Source organism: Branchiostoma belcheri, unplaced genomic scaffold (genome assembly GCF_001625305.1).
Source record: "Branchiostoma belcheri isolate BF01 breed outbred unplaced genomic scaffold, Haploidv18h27 scaffold72, whole genome shotgun sequence".
Classification (NCBI taxonomy): domain Eukaryota; kingdom Metazoa; phylum Chordata; class Leptocardii; order Amphioxiformes; family Branchiostomatidae; genus Branchiostoma; species Branchiostoma belcheri.
Window position 1 is genome coordinate 619,948 of NW_017804376.1, and position 17,713 is coordinate 637,660.

At 41.9% G+C, this 17,713-nt stretch overlaps 1 protein-coding gene and 1 long non-coding RNA gene across 2 annotated transcripts; one reads left to right on the forward strand and one right to left on the reverse strand.

Moving 5' to 3' along the window:
* Positions 1 to 745: 745 nt before the first annotated feature.
* Positions 746 to 2,357, forward strand: LOC109485047. Its single transcript, XR_002141107.1, has 2 exons — positions 746 to 805; positions 1,163 to 2,357. It is a non-coding gene; the product is annotated as an uncharacterized LOC109485047 (long non-coding RNA).
* LOC109485038 (cytochrome P450 3A6-like) lies at positions 1,520 to 11,571 on the reverse strand. The gene is made up of 14 exons (XM_019788432.1): positions 11,373 to 11,571; positions 9,706 to 9,802; positions 9,080 to 9,138; positions 8,163 to 8,259; positions 7,508 to 7,630; positions 6,846 to 6,934; positions 6,231 to 6,379; positions 5,656 to 5,780; positions 5,126 to 5,225; positions 4,536 to 4,696; positions 3,906 to 3,994; positions 3,304 to 3,441; positions 2,877 to 3,039; positions 1,520 to 2,425 (listed from the first exon to the last, which is right to left on the reverse strand). The coding sequence occupies exons 1-14, from the start codon at positions 11,447 to 11,449 to the stop codon at positions 2,333 to 2,335; spliced, it is 1,560 nt and encodes a 519-aa protein (XP_019643991.1). The 5' UTR covers positions 11,450 to 11,571; the 3' UTR covers positions 1,520 to 2,332.
* Between the last annotated feature and the right edge of the window lie 6,142 nt (positions 11,572 to 17,713).

A 17,713-nucleotide genomic window follows, 5' to 3' on the forward strand; every position in this document is an offset into this window, starting at 1 on the left:
AATAAGCTGCCTTTTACTAGGGTGAACAGTACCGTGTAGTTCGTCATAAAACACATGGGAGACCGGCATGGATATCGGCACTGAAGCTAATGATTCGGCAAATGACAGCAAAATCCAATGGGCAGGATACTGTCTAATTGGCTCATTTTGATGGCATCTTGTCTGTTGGATATTGTCTTGCCTGCTGGTTACAACATTGACACCTGAATTTTCGCTGCGGTTATGGAAAGATTAAGGAGGCTGTAGTTTCTTCTCCAGTCGATAGATGGCGTGTTAAAACTGACTTTTTAAAATTTAGATGTGTTAAAAGATTAATAAATACAAAATGATGTGCACAATTGAGCCCTGCCTTTCTTTATGTCTAGAACAACAGATTGGCTTTGGATAAAGCAAACGTCTGAAGTAGTGATCATACGACGAAAATTATTTCTAGTTATTGAATCCATTTTCTCCTATCCCAAGTAGAGAATGTAGGCAGGTAATGGTAAAGCAACATCTAAGCGCCCGGTCGGCCGAACAAGTATTCGAGAATAAAGAAATCCATTCATTCATTCATATTCAATCATTCGATTAAGAGAGCGCTCAGTGCTGTGACGCCATATTCCAGACGCCGAGCTTTCTTCGCCAGTCACGTCATGTATACGTAGTCCCCACTTATTTACTCCTGAGTGAAGACCAGTTCATGTTGAAGTACGTCATACCCACGTCAGAAAGGCGAAGACCGTGACAATCTGTTGTGTTTGTTCATAGGAGTGGGCTGCAAATGATCTGCTCCTCGCCAAGTTCAGGGGAAAACGCTGATGTGGTACGTTTGCAACAGTTTCTCTGATTATTTAATCCATTACTTTCTTTCAACTCTGCACTGTGGAATTTCTCAAAATCCAGTGACAATAAGATGGACATTTGTTTTGCTTGCAATATGAAGCCGAACCTCTGTATTAGTGTAGTTATAGAGCTATTTGTACTACAAAATGTATATTACCCTTTCATCTGTTCACCTGTACTTAGCCCGATAGGGCATGAATATGCAATAAAGGTTATTGTTTTATGAAAAAAAGTTCTTTCTTCATCCCTTTTTCCACGACTGTTAGTCTACCCCTCATATAATAGACACTAACCTCAGTTTGTACTAAAATGCAATATTGTTGTATAACTCCTACAGATTGTTGTATGGGGCTCTATTTGCTGTGACGACTGAAGGATGAAACATTACCCAGCGCCACGCCTGCTTCATGACATAACCGAGCTCAAAAACGCACTATTGTCAGATGCCCCATTGTGCTTTAAGCCTCGTATGTTTTTGATTAGAATTTTTTTCACTTTTATCAGCTTCGGCTATAGCTTTAAACCTTGGCAGTGAACACAAAACGCTGATCATCAAAAGCCATAGTTTTTCACACACAAGAAACAGCTAACACCAGCTGTTATTGCGATGTAATTAACAAAGCTTTCTGTAATTGAAAACATATTCATTGATTCAATGACAAAGCTACCCTGTCTATGTTATGATACTACATGTACTACATTTGATATATTGAAAGCGACTATTCCATTCAAAATGAGCAGTGACGTGAACTACGTGTAATCTGAGGTTCATTTAAAAACCTTACTTCTGACCTGTACGTGTTCTCTTGCCCTTCCATATGATCCAGTTGAAAGTCACGTCACATTTTATTTCAAGACTCTTAATTTTGGTGATTTCCTTAAATTCATTGCTGTGTGCTAAAGGATGAATAAACGCGCATGGTGTGCACTGTTGAGTCCTGTTTTTCTTTGTGTCGATAACAACAGATACGGCCACAGAGCGAGGACAAAGTACCTGTTCCGAGGTACGCTGGGAGGGGGGCACTAGCAAGCAGGTTGTAGACCTCTGGAATTGATACGAGGCCACCTTGCGTCTTTTCATCAAACAGCAATGAGTGTAGTTCAGCCAAATCATGCTTATACATCATAGCAGACTAGTCTTTGGCATTTCACAAGCCGTATAGCAATCTAAAATTTGACAAACCTATAGTATTTTTAGACTTCAAACAGGACTTCTCAAGTCCAAGCCTTAATCTAGCAACAACACGTTTTGGCAACAGCCTTGGGCGGAGCCTATAGTATGGTCTAGTATTGCAATTCAGTTGAAAATACTCTAGAATTACGCAAATGCATCCCCAATCATCAACTTCTGCATATTGCTTTTAAACACTCTGACATTTAAGCTGGATTTCAACTTTTTCTTAATGCACGTTATACCTTCATAAGTTGGAATGTCATCAGTTCATTATAATATAATCATGTAACAACTTTGAAAACGCCCAGGGTTTTCTTTTCCGACTAAAATGGATCAGTCACTTTCAGGCTGCAGAAGCTCCGCCCTCAGCCGGATCCCGTTCTCTGGGGTGGGGAACTGCTTGCTCTTCATGATCTTCAATGGAATCTAAGAAAAGCACATATTAGGAAGCAACAATTAGTAAAACAGCAAACTAGAAGGGCAAAGTTTCCAAAGCAAATGATACAACATAATATTTATCTTCACATGGTCTAGCCCAACAAAGTACTGCTTTGTTTATTCTAACTTAAACACACTCATATACATGTAGATGGTGACCAGGCCCTCCAACTATGTCCTGCCACTTGCTACATAACTCGATCCAATACAACAGGGCGTCTGCTGGCGGGCCACGTGCCTGGGAAGCTGGTGCAATTATACAACAGATACAGAAGATATAGCCTGACTGAACCTCGCTTTTCGCCGGCTCGCTAGTGGCGGACTATGTAGGGAGCCCCCCGGAGCTACAGAAGATACAGATACAGAAAGAATTCGAAGATACAGTCACAGATACAGAAAGAAGTGAAGATACAGCTACAGAAAGAACTGCAGAACGTACATCAGTGTCCGGTCCGGTGACGATGCGGTACTTCATCAGCACCCTGGTCAGTCCCACCTTCAGCTCCATCATCGCCAGCCGCATCCCGAGGCAGTTCCTCGGCCCCGCCCCGAACGGCAACCAATCAAAAGGGTCCCTCTTCTCTTTCTCTTCCTTAGTGAACCTACAGTGGTGTAGCACAAGATTGGAAGGTACATAAATGTATAGCCAGCTGATGCAAAATGTTTATTTATAAATTGAGATTTATCACATTTGTGGAAGGGTTGACACAACAGGTGACTACCACCTTTTCAAGATGTCAGACCTGAGACCAGACTGTAAGGTTTGAACCACACACACCAGAATGGGCTTCCCAAAAATGAAGCATTCAAAACAAATTTAAAAACTATTTATAATTAACATTGCAGAGTCATAAAACAGACTGTACCTTTCAGGGATAAACTTGTCTGGCTCCGGCCAGCGCTCGGGGTCGTAGTGGATTCCAAGAACAGGAACGATAATCATCATGTTCTTCGGGATAGTCAGCCATTTCAGCTTGGCCTCTTCCCCTGCCACGCGACCGATACTGGGGAAACACAGGTTAATTAGTCCGTCAATCCACAACCACAGCTACATGTAGTTATACAAGGGATCTGCTTCTCAAACTATGAGTTGATAGTTACATTGATAGTCAATTCATAGTTTTTGGGTAAATACCAAATTGGATAAATACCAAATGAAGAAAAGTACGTAGTGGATGCTACTTGAACAGTCTGACAGCTGTTTGAGTAACTGTTTTCATGTGTGTCTTATGACCTGGATGTCAGACCTTCATCGACTGGCAACTACAATTATCCAGAAGCAGACAAACACACAAAATGCTTGCTTGGATAGACAACGTGACACTCAGGCACACCTGAAAACTCAATGTTATCGGGACAGTACGTTAAAGTACAATCTGGCTTACGGGATTTTTTTTTCAATTTCTTTTTATACAAATGCCCTCTTCATATCCTCTTCAAATGTCAGTTTTGTTGCAGTGAAACTTACCTAGCCACAGGAGAATACATGCGGAGAGTCTCATTGACACACATGTCCAGGTATGGCATGTTGTGGACAGCCTCATAGTCCACTAGGTCCTGTAAAACAAGTCATCATAATAATGTTAAGTTTTAACAGTTAGTAGAACATTTTTCAATCAGCGACATTACGATAGTTAGTAAAACATTTTCGACGTCTACTACGTCTTGATCACGGAGTGAGCACGTCTCGCGAGAACACGAGACTAGGTCGAGACTTGTGCAGGTCTTCTGGCTTCCCCTGCCTCTTTACGACACAGTGGTAAGTAAGATTTGGGCAGCTCCTCCTAAGATTAGGTCACTCCGTGATCAAGACGTACAGTAGACGTCGAAAATACGTGACTGATGAACCTCTTCACCGGTCCACAAGTGCCTTCTTAAGTTATGCTGACAAGTACAGTGTATACGGAAACACACACACACACACATACACACACACACACACACACACACACACACACACACACACACACACACACACACACACACACACACACACACACACACACACACACACACACACACACACACAAACACACACATACACACACACACACAGACCAAAAACAATACCTACATTTTTCTGTAGGGAAAAACGTACCCTGTCCTCCATGACTTGGTTGATCTCTTCCCTGACCCTGTCCTGTGCCTCCTGGTGCAGTGCCAGGTTGTACAGGGTGAACGCCATCGTGGTTGCCGTCGTCTCGTAACCAGCGATGAATAACAGGAACGCGTTTGCTACAACATCGTCTTTGGTCAGAGCTGAAATCATAATCACGACAGTGCGAAGGTTAAACACCGATAAAAACAACCTTTTGTTGCTTAGGCAACATTAGCAAATGCAGCGTATTTCACTCCCTCTCCCACTGTGTAAGAAACTGAGGGTATAAATTTTGCCTGCTCCCTGTACCGTCCATTTGACTCAAGAGCAAAAAAAAAATGACTAAATGGCAGGAGAGGAAGAACGAACTGCACATAAAGGAGTATATTTCCCTCCTATACCTGTTAGTCTATGTGATATGCAGAACAGCCAATAAATAGTGTAACCTAACAGCTACAGCACCAGTTACCATGGAGACAGACTGTCGAGAAGAAGGAGCAAAAACAACATCTTCAGCGAAGGTAAGCATACCGATCAGGACACAAACTGTCACTTGTTCAAGAAGACAAAGGTGATCATTAAAGACATACGTTTCTTAGTTTCTTGCACTTTGGTCTCTTTGGCGTCTATGTTGTCAACGTCATCGTCCTTGTGGGCGTCCATCATAAGCTGCATGAAGTCCACACGACCCTTAAAACATAGACGAACGTTATTGCACATATAAGGTACAAATTAGCACGACATATACTGCTAATAACAAACATACAATGTACTATGAGACTAATCTACCTTACAAAGACTAGGTAGCATGGGACGACGATGTACTTTTACAGTCAATGGTCAAATGTATAGTTGTTCTACATGTATATCTACAATAAATGGGCTGCCACATAGTTCTTTATATCGCAATTAACAGCCTTAACATGGCATTTGGTACCTGATATCTTACGTTGATACACATTATAAGCAACACTGTGTATGAGATACAAAAAGAGTATTAAAAGAAAAACTCTTAGAGTTAAAAAAAATACCTGAGGCATAGTGCTAAAGGGTGAAGTGGAGGCACAAGTGGAGGTTTTTGTTAGATAAATTTTGAGCCACTTATTTATCAGACACTTACTTGTCCATTCTGCCTCATCTCCATGACCTGCTCAAGAATGTTGTAGAAGAAGTCAGTAGCATCCTTGTCCATGAAGCTGTAGTTAAACTTCTCCAAAATCGGCTTCATGAGGCTCGGAAACATGCCTGCAGAGACAAAGAGAGAAATGCTTTCACATAACATTGCATTAAAGGCATCCAATGAAATTTCAGGGCAGCAAAACTGGAAATATTCGCAATCTCTTTGATATTGAGACATACTGCTTCACATCAGCACATTTGAGTCAGTACTAGTATACTTTGGGCTATTAAAACTGCAGAAACAAGCCCCAAGATGAGTCCGTTATTTGCTGGGTGGTATCCTTAAAATCAATCAAAGGTCCTTACAGTAACCATTCTCCGTCAGAACTTTAAGTATTTTTGCTCCATGATGGTCAATATACATATTGGATAGTGTGGTTGTTTTGGCTTATTTCAATATTCATTGACAAACCCAATTTTCGTGCACATTTCATACTAAGCTCAAGCATTGGAGGCACATTTAACATTCCCTATTTTGAAAATAATTGTACATTAAAACATAATATGTGAACTTACAAAAGAGCCATAGAACTGGATTCTTGAAGTTAAAACTGAAAGCCTTCTTTAAATTGACGACAAAGGGGTCTTCTGGGTTCCGCTGTGAATCGACGTCCAAACCATAGCCTGTCCGGGCGATGACGTCAGTGGTGAAGGCACCTGTCAGTCTGCAATAAAGGAATGACAGTTACATTCACCGGTTTACCATTCCCATGACGCATTGCGCCTGGGTGTCTCCCGTGCTCTATGCAGAGCATAGGGTTTGGTGCCCATGTCCATTTCCGTAGCCCTTGGGCGACACACAGTTGTGCAGGGCACTACAGCAGGGGGCTGGTCCGCTGGTAGTGCTGTGTGTCTGGCATTCCCACACTCTCTCCCATTACATATGTGCTGAGTGCTAAGCAGAGAAAGAAGTGTGTAGCATTTTAAAGTCTTTGGTATGACCCGGCCGGGGTTAGAACTCACAACCTCCCGGTTACAAAGCGAGCACTCTACCAATTGAGCTATTGCACAGGTCACGGTCAATTTTTACGCATGGTAAAAATTCCCAGGTTGCACAGCGCCTTGTGATCTGAATCATTTCTATTTAGCAATTGTTCGTATGATTTTTCTGGGATGTGGGTTGATACTCACTCCTTCGTGTCAAAGGATTCACCCTTTTCTCTAAAGTTGCCGATATTTCCCACCAACAGGTCGGCACAGCTGTTCATTGCTTCTGTCATCTGCCAAGACAAGATCATTATTAGCTTCTAGTAGAATTCTTTATGATGAATTTGCTTGTGTATTCATTACTTCATTTCTATTGCATAAATTTGTATTGTTGCACGTGCATCATTGTTTGTAATAATCAAAATTCATGTAATGAAGAGATACAAACATATCATATCAAATTACTGTCGTGGACCTTTGAATCAACAGACTTTCATATGTTTTGGACTGTCGTATGTGTACCTTAACAGTTCTCCAACCAAACATAATAATACCAAGATTTTTCACTTTATGAGAGGTGTAAGGGAGGCCATATACATCGGGGCGTACCACCCTCATCTCAACCGTGACGGGGGGTGATACCGACTTCCAATAACTTTCATCAATTGTTGAACAAAATCATATGCGAACAAAATCACATGATGACAGCAATGGGTCTGAACACCTAATAAGACCGAGTGTTTCGGAGGAAAATTTCGTTGAGTAATTCTTTCAGTTGGAGAGGAGTTTCAAAATTCTCATAATGTATTTTACCAACTGAATAAATAAATAAAAATAATAAAAAACAAATAAATCGTGCTCAGTACCAGCTTAAGCTTGCCCCCGCTGAAGGCCGGAGTGATGGTACTTCGTACGTTCTTCCAATCCTCGTCTACCAGCGACGTGAGCATGCGACTCTGCGGCTTGACGTCCAAAGACATCCCTTCCGGCTACAATGCATTACATACAAGTGATTAAGCCAATAAAATCCATACAATATCATGATACATGTGTGCACGTCAACAGAACGCCTTGCACCTGTGCGAAACCCGGCTTTTTTATGGTCTTCGTTGGATACTCACACGTGCTTCATACGCACGGCACGTACGGGGCACGTGCGTCGCTCGTACTCGCACGCACGGGTGGTGAATCCGCAGACCGCACGTAGAAAAAGTTTTACATGCACTTAAAGTTCTACGGCGTGTCTGCGTGCTCCCAAATCCGTAGGATTCCGTGCGGAGGCGGTACTTACCACGCACGGATGCCGTACGTTTGCCCACGTTTTTGCACGTAGACAGCACGCAGAAGCACGTACGGCGAGTTGTGACCGAGGCTTTAACGTTTGTTCAACGAGCACTCTATCGCTACGGCACACGACTCAAAATATTCAGTAACCTGCATGTGCACAGTAGATATACCAGCGAGCCTACGATGGTCTGGCTGACAGGCTAAGTAAACTATTATAATGATATGTTAACTCACCGCGCGGTTAGCGAACTTGTGGAACTGTTTGACGAAGATCTCTCTCAGCATCTCTGGGTCAGAAATCATCAGGTGTGGAGTACGTCCGGAGAATTTTCTATGCAACAAAATTTAACAGCTTTACAATGTATATCACCTATTATAACAATTTAGAGTGTGACACTTATTGAATATTACACTTTGTTCCCTGCAGAGGTACTGCAAAATCAGTACAGAATGTAGTGAGTATGGAAACCGGGAGATTTCAGAAATATCTGGACCAGTTGGTTCGTCCATTTTATCCAGCGTTAATAGAAGACAAAAATCACTGTTAGATCGTATGTCCGAAATATGTTCGATATGCGTAATTCACTGTATACAGGTATATATTTTATTCTGTACCAGGATTTGTATCAATGAATACAAGTAGCAAATTTAAGTGCAAATGATACATATTGATGTGTAATAACCTTTGCTTTGTACGTGCAAGACAACATTTAAAAATGCCTAAATGCTACAAATTAGACCAATCGGACTATGCCTCTAAAAGCTCATTCTCAATACTAGAAGTCTTTATAAGGTGTATTGTTTCACGCATGTATTTCCTGTATGCAAAAGATGCCATAATTTGTAACTTGTCTCGCCAATAAAGTTTATTATGCATTCTGCCCATGGTGGAAATTTAACGAAACCGTACCGGTAATTATATTTTTTCATCAGAACGGCTTATTAGAGATTGTTAAACACTGGACCTTCCGCCAAGCATAATTTCAGCATAATTTCGCTATTGTTGTCAATGTTTGTATGTTTTGTATATTTAGCCGTGTTGTGTTGTGTGTTAGAACGCATTACAGGACGAATAGCTACTGTCTTGTAGGTACATGTATACTAAATGTGGAGTCAAGTGTCAGAGCGTCATATGCATGTGGAGTACTTACCCGTACACTGTACCATATGTGGTTATACCATCTCTCTGAGCCTCGATACTATAAAATCCCTGTAAAGATATAAAGAATCATTTTTTTATTTCAAATTCCTGCATGGAACTAAAATCAGGATGATCCCATACATATTCTTTTAAGCAAACCTCAGCAATGAAAATGAACATTGTGCCGCTTATTTTTCATGTATATGGAAGTACATGGAACGTGTATTTAGACCACATATGCTTAATATATTTTGATTACTTATTTTACCGATTCATTGATCTTGTGTACATATTGCCAATCCCTTCAGCCGATATCGCGAAAAATGGCTGATTTCCAAGGGAACCCATGATATACAGAATACAAACAGGAGGTAATATAATAATAATAAGAACTTTATTTCGCAACAGATGTAGCAGGTACAACGTATGGCAAAATGATACATACATAGTTTGTGGTGTTAACATACACATATGGTGGTGTTGAGAATATCTAACAGTTCTGCTAACTATAATAGAAATCTGGTCTGTTTCATAAACAATGTAATAATATTCAACGTAGGAGTGGTAAGCCATACAAAGAACTCATTCAAGAATCAATTTTGAAAATATGTTAAGCAAAAAAAAATCAATCCTTACCGCTTTCATAGTCTGGTGCAGATTTCCAATAAGTGGCAATGGTTTGGGTCCAGACACGCCCATTTTCTTTAATGCCTGCAAGGGTCGGATTGCGTACCTAAAAGAATAGGGACGAGAAAGGTAACATTTGCAAAGTAAAACAGCTCTGTTACTTCTGACTTAAACACTATTCTATAGTGGACTTTTTGACTATTTTTTATGGCTTGCGCTACTACCACCAAATTTGGTGACTTGGTAAGTTTTCGTTACTAATAGTTAAGTTTATGACAGGCATTTTTCGCAAAAGTCGTAACGTTGATGTTTTTATGCAAATAACTTACATATGCTTTCTAACATTAATAATATTTTGACATTTAAAGCAATTTTTACGAATTAAATTTCATAATTTACTAGTAGTATGCTAATTTTAAGACGTCATCGGACAAAATCCAAGATGAATGATTTTTAAACATTGGACCTTCATAAACGTCATAATGACAACAAATTGATTATTATGATTCATAACCACTTGTACACCATCCTCTCAAAATCTGATAATCATACGCTACATACATATGCAGTTCACGAGTGATGAAGGGGAGCCAATTGACCCCCCCCCCTCCTAGTAGATAGGGTCGAACTGTGCTTCATTAATTCATTCAATTCAAGGTCAAAGGAAAAGTTTTATTTTAGATTGCAAGTCAAGGAAATTTCTGGATGACCAGTTTGACCTGAGTTCTGGATTGCATTTCGTATTTTGTCCCCTCATTTGACCCTGAGGCAAAGGTGCTGTTGTAGATGTGTGTTACATGTATGCCCAAACATGGTGACAGACCGAGGTAAAGTGAGTCAACTGTTTGCTCTAGTTTGTTAATATGTAACACTGAGAGGCCACAAACAAGTTCTGTCTGAAAGGGCCATTGTATTACCATCAAGTAGTCAATTGTCAATATCTTCATGTTTGGAAGTATAATAGTCGTTTAATTTGATAATTGCATTGAATTTGATTAAAAGTGAGGAGTAAATTTAAGAGCAAGGCTTATCTAAGATATCTGTTCCCTTTTAAAAATGGGAAACTGGCGCTGACTTCATGGTGGTGACGTCATGGCGGTGACGTCATAGCGTCATGGTCATTATCGGTAGGCATATGCAAGTTATTGCCAGGCAAATCACCAGCGCTACCACCCGCTCGTTACCTACCACCCGCTATCCGTAACGTCATAGCGATGGCTCGTATATTTACATAATATTTATCGTACAATACATTTATCGTACATTATATTTATCCTACAGTATATCTATCGTACAGTACAGTACAGTATATTTATGGACAGAAGCCATAATAACCACGGCTAATTATATGCCAAAGAACCCTCCATGGTAATTGTTCAAACACAATACTCAAGAGGCAACAAAGGGAAAGGTGTGTGGCCTCCCAAAGGTGTTGGAACATTGACCTTAAGAGGCCAGGACAGGAAAAACGACAATTGATCAACACCAGCTGAGACTGGCCGAAGCATTTGCTTGTGTATGCTCTGTTTTGTATGTGATATTGAATGCCACATAATGATTGTATAATGATGAATGCCACATAATGATTGTACTAATCAGCTCGTTGTACCTGCACACTGTGCTGCAAGGCTGATTTCGTGAATAAAACTGCAACGTTAAGCTGTAACGTTACTTACAGGTAAAACAGGACAGGCAGCACGGCCAGCAGAACCCACGTCAGGGGGATGGACACGGGAAGGAAGCCCAGCTCCATGTTACCGGACAGTTGCAGTGTGTGGGGCGGGAACGGTAAGGTCTACACGCCGAGCTCGCGGTGATTCTCTGTACGGTGGTCAGAAACCGGGGCAGAATATAAAGTCCTGCTGTACCCGGAAGTGACGTAAGGCCTATTGCTGGGGATGACGCGGCGTGAGCGCTCTGTCGGACGTTGACCTCACGCACTGCACGACGTAATGCTATGATGATGCCATGGGCCAAATTTAACCATTACTAAAATGTCAGACCATGATTTAAGTATCCAAACCAGCAGCAGTTAACTGCTTATTTCCAGTTCCAGCTTCAATATTGTGACACGAAGAGAGAAATTGTTTGCTGCAATTCTTGTTAAATTCCACGACTATGGCCCGATTCCCACCACGATAAATTGTCCGGATAGAGCCGAATTGATTCGCAAAACAACCACCGAATATCTGCTTAGAGAACCTCGCCTACTAGACAACTACTTAGGGCCTATTCCACAGGATTGTAAAAGTAGGGGTGTTTCTGAAATATACATTTACTTCACTATGAAAACTGCTACGGTGAAAAGAAAAAAGTGCATCTTACGAACATAATGGCACACCACATGCCCAATTACAGCGAAATACGACGGAGACAACAATGACTTTTTCTGCGAACGCGAAAAACCGACTGACCACTGTCACAATACTCCTGCAGGAGGGATACCTTCTTAACGGACTAATAAGTTGGTGAAATTGAATTACTACAAACTCGACTTCTCCTATCTTCTCTGTGATGGAGAAAAGATAAGAACAGACACGTTTTAGCATCAGCATGTACTACGGGTACAATATAGCTCAATCAGTAGAGTACTCGCTTTGTAATTTCGAGGTCGGGAGTTCCAACCCTGGCCGGGTTTACCAAAGAGTTCAAAAATAGTACATAGTGCCTTCCATGCTTAGCACTCAGCATCTATGAGAGCAACACTACCAGCGCTACATTCTATGGATGGCTGTAGATACTAGTGCTTGCCGCAACTGTGTGGCCCAGGGGCAAGAGAAACGGAGATGGGCGCCACCCCTATGCGCTGTGACAGAGTGAAACGGGATCTTTTTTTTAATCAGTCGGTCGTATGAGGTCACTGTTTTAGAGCGAGTGGAGAAATCATCTCTTCACTTATTCTCTGGAGACCTAGTGGGAAAAGCTATTCCAGAAAACTAACCTACCCAAGAACCATCTCCAGAGACACGGGATTTGATACATATAGAAGACCTTAAATCAACTATGGCTGACAGATCAATGTGGAGTGCAGTTGTGCAGCAGCTAAGGCCACACCGAATTAATTTTATGGATGACATCCACGCGCGCATTGATTTTCGTCTGTTCTCCAAAAACCAAAAAAAAAAAAATCTCATCCGAGGCTCTGGCCTGGATAGTCCATGGTAGCTTGCTAGATAGCGACAGTACGGAGCCGGTGGTAACTCTGGAGGATGTCACCCAGGCTACCAAAGCTCCACGACTCAAGACCTCAGTACATACGTACAGTGTCGATTCATAAATCCGAAAAAAAAACAGCATGTGCCGGCTTGTCGTATACGTCGCAATGTTCTGCCGCAGTTCTGCCGCAAATTCACAATACCAGCTTTGCCTTTGTATTCCTGTGGTTTAGTAGCATTTTTATTTTTGGCCGGATTTTTATTTTATTCGCCCGCTCGCACTAGTTTGGGGGTCTTCAGAGAATGTCATGCATAAAATTAAGTCGGTGTGGCCTAACCCCGCCCGACAGGGACGACGGATGATGATGATGAGGGTTAAGGAAGCAGCGTTTGGCGTGGAAAGATGGTGACAATGGTTGGCCCAGCTACGCTGCTGGTCAGCACCAGCTCTCCACCCGGTCCCATAGCGATACCCCACGGGCTTCTGAAGCGCGCGATGGTACGGACAAACTTACCGCGGCTTGTAAACATGTCTATCCGGTTGTCCTTAGTATTTGCCACGATAATCCGACCCAAGGTGTCCAGACAAATACCACTAAACTCACGCAGCTTACTCGTACCTCGTCTAACAGTGCTTCCAAATTCAAATAACTTGTCTCCGGAGTGACTATACACCATAACGGTTTTCGCGTCATGAAGAGTAAGCAGGATATTTCCCTCGCTGTCCGATGTGATTCCCCCTATCATAACTCGTTCCGTAACGTTAAAACTCCGATAGACGGAGCCGTTTGTATGAAACATCATTACTGTATCCCTGTGTCCTACGATGATTTTATTGTTGCACGCGTCTACCGCAATGACGGCATGGAAACCAGGCTCCACGACGGGTACTTTGAACATCTTTACTGGCTCGCCGTTCCTACTGTACCGTACGACATAGATATATCCAACATGTGCGTCGCCGTTTCTTTGCCCCACGACCCACAGGTAGCCAGGCGCTACGCCAATAGCAACGCCACTAGGTTGAACATCGACGGAACCGTTTTCACCCGGAAGTACCGTTGGGAAGGTGCGGAGATAGGTCCCGTTCATGCTGAAGACATGCAGTTTTCTCTGAAGATAACCGGTGACAAATATCTCATAGTCAGCAGACACGGCCACTCCTAACCCCATGATGATTTGAGGTTTCCTAGGGAAGGTGATCTTCTCCAACATTCTGTCACCGCTTTCTGTTATAAGGGATAAGAACAGTATTTCCTATACTTAAATGTATTGTATTCTATTTCTAATGGCTTCATCACACCACTACATATACGTGGTGTGGAAAGACATATTGCTTTCCCTCGTGTTTCTTTTTCTTCGCCTTCTTCTCCTCCAGCCATTTCGTTAAATGGATTCGATTAATTTTTTGTCCAAATGACACAAATTTGGCATAAAGGTAGGGTGGTCAAATACCCCCAAACTCACTCACACACATGTACAAAACTCTTTTACTGACCGAATTTCTAGCTAAAGGTGTGTGCTGTTATAATGAAAGCAGTCAATTTATTATTGCTTGGAAAGGTACATAAAATTTTTTGAGGACTATGCCCTTGTGATATTGCAGAGATTTCAGTAAAAAACTAGAAAGGCCAATATTTGCTTTGGAGCAAATACAGCGATGGGTTCACCACATTTTACGACATGGCAGGGAAAGAATGAGAAACACAAGGGAAAACAATGATTTACATTGATATAACTATAATATGAAGTAACATACAACTAAAACAACAGTTGGATAGCTATTTCCTACTTTATTGGTTAGGATTTTTAATTGAATAATGCAAACTGTTGATTTTCAAAATAAATAAAAAAACGTTCATGCCCCGCATTTCAATGCTGGAGCAGAAAAGCTTGAAATACCTACCAAAACACTTGAATAAAGACATACTGTCAGTATGGAAATCTCTGTGCAGGTGTTAATCAAGTTAAATTCCAACAGCCAATCAGCAAGAAATGCTCTGTGCAGGTGGAAATGCTCTGTGCTTGTGTTAATCAAGTTAAATCCCAACAGCCAATCAGCAAGAAGTATAGAGGAAAGCTGCATGCCTATTGGTTGATGCCCTGCATTCCATTGTGATGACTCATGCCCAGACGTGGTAAACACGGTACACTAACACAGTAATACATTTGCTATAATACAGCCAAAAAACTCAAATAAAACCATTCTAAAAGCCTGTATCACAATAATTTAAAAAACGCCTAGGGGTATTTGCCCACTGTACCTCCATACCAAATTTCAGGACCTTGGGCCCTAAAATGAAGAAGCTGAATCCATTTAAAAATGGCAGGAGGAGAAGGAGGAGGAGAAGAAGAAGAAGAAGAAACATCAGAAAAAGCAATATGGTTTCACCACACCACGAAGTGGTGTGGTGAACCCATAAAAATACACACGGCGCATTGAACTGTGGGATTACGTATACTGAAAGGGCCCTGCTTGGCTTTCAAGAATTCGGTCGTTCCAATGACGTTCTGGATTTAAGTATGCAAAATGTGACAAAGAAACTTTTAATTCCCGCTTCTGGAGCATCATCATTTCAACCATTCCTACAACACATGCATGCTGCATGGTTTGGGACTACATAAAGTCTTACCTTCGCTTTGTGAGGTACTGGAGACGGCTGGGAGCGTTTCCACAGGTCTCCGGCATTTGATTGGTACAAAGCTGTTAGCGGTAGTAGCAGCAGTAGTATTAGTAGCAGCAGCAGCAGTAGTAGTAGGAGTAGCATCCACAGGCGATGTCAGCACTTCATTGTACTTTGTTTCAAACTATATTGAAATAGACAATATTCCTAACTTACTGCTTCTCTCATAGCATGTTTAGGACAAATGATACAAAACAGTTCTGCTGTGGTACCAAGGTCAGCCACCAGGATATTTGTCTTTTGCCTTTGTCTTTTAAGGACCTACCAATATACCAAATATCATCACAATCCATTTAGGCGTTCTGAATTTATGATGACTACAACTGTGTGAAAACAAACCGGAGACAGACAGACACACACACACACACACACACACACACACACACTCACACAAACACACACACGCCAAAAATAATACCTCCATTTTTCATGAAGGTAAATTTGTGACCGACAAAGAGACATGTCGACAATGCTATAAAACAGAGGAATACCTGTTGCGGCCTGGTGTTAAAAATTAACCAGAGAAGAACTCCACCGACGATACACGACCCAAGGACCAGAGCCGTACATAATGCAGCTACGTGGAGCCGGCGACGCGTGCATCCTGAAATAGGCCACACCAAGTTGATTTGTTGGTTCTCGGAATCTTTGAGAAAATATCAGACGATTGGGCTGGAAAAAACTGGCCTAGGAATACACCCAAGTACTACTAGGTCGGTGTTGCCTAAAGGGATGGTAGAGTGATAAATATTCCGAAGTCCATAAAGATCTTACCGCAAGCTGAACGATGCGGTACGTGTGGCACGTACATCGGATTCGGAGTCAGGACGATTGGGACATCATTGCTCGACGGGTTTTTCAAGTTATCATTGATGTTGTTTGAGGCTGCTGCTGGTTGATTCTGCGAGGACAGTTCTGTCTTAGTGTCCCCTGAAGCTGTGTTACATGGCCTGTCACCCTGGCACATGTATGCAGCGGCATACGGTTGAATGACTTCATCATCAGAGGCTATATTGGTTGTTGCGGCTGCCTGCTGATGATGTGCATCAATAATGTTGTTTGAGGCCGCTGTTGGTTGATTCTGCGAGAACGGTCTTGAATGATCGTCCCCTTCGTTCGCTCCATCACCTTGCTGATGTGCATCGGCTGATGCCTGGGTACAGGGAATGTCCTCATTCTCATCTGACCTGATGATGGACTCAGGGCTGGCGTTGGGAGGTTCCACGGGGGCTTGCAGGTACATCGGATTGGGATTAACGTCGTTTTTTGTGTCAATCGGATAAGGGTTCATGGTGTTATGTGTGTACATAGGTTTTGGATCCCCGGTTGGTCCAGGGCTGACATCTGGTCCTATGGTGCTTTGCAGGTACACTGGATTCACGTGGTCTTTGGCGTCCATCGAATCAGGGTTCATACTTTCATTTTTGCACATCGGATTTGGGTTCCTGGCGTGCATTTTGATATCGTTTTCTGACATGCTGCGATGATGATTACTTGAACACCTTTGCCTAATACAAGAAATGATTTGATTATTGGAGCTCCGGATATTTAACAATATTTCTCCTGACTCCTATATGGCTATGTACACTGTACGGCCCACTCAAAAGACACTTGCGTAAGGTAACGTCATTGGCAGACAAAGTCAATCAATTTCAATGTAGATGAAGCAGCCCACGTGTCATCTTCTCATACCAGACAATGCATATCAAACCAGCACTTCTGTAAAACGCACTGCGCATGCGCAAACCCCACAATGTATTGTGCATAGCACTTCGGCAAAACGTCTCATTTGAGGTCTTATTCGCATATTTCGGAATGCCATCCCGTCAACATGCAGGTCTATAATTTTTAAAAGACTTTCTCTCCAACAGATAAAAGTCTGTGTTTCGTCCATGCAAGAGAAAACGAACGTACATACAACATGCCAACCAAATTTTCAACTGCACCTCGAGATCGTCATAGAAAATATAATCTCTACTACACATCTGATATAAAGAACACCGAAGAGTATCCTTAGCACCAGAAAAAATGTCATTCACGAAGTAAGATAGTCGTTAAGAAGGTATTCTCTTTTCCCTGTCTTTTTTTTGCTTCCCTCTCTTTTTTAGATTTCAGCTTAAGTGACCTAACAAATACAGTTTAACAATGTAAGTCTGGCAACCATTATAAGGGTTGGGG

Excerpts from the sequence above, each read along its gene's own strand:
- LOC109485038 (XM_019788432.1), bottom strand. The coding sequence starts at position 11,449 with ATGGAGCTGGGCTTCCTTCCCGTGTCCATCCCCCTGACGTGGGTTCTG. Across the intron at positions 8,260-9,079 it reads ACATATGGTACAGTGTACGG|AAAATTCTCCGGACGTACTC; the intron begins GTAAGTACTCCA and ends TTTGTTGCATAG. Across the intron at positions 3,040-3,303 it reads GACAAGTTTATCCCTGAAAG|GTTCACTAAGGAAGAGAAAG; the intron begins GTACAGTCTGTT and ends ACACCACTGTAG.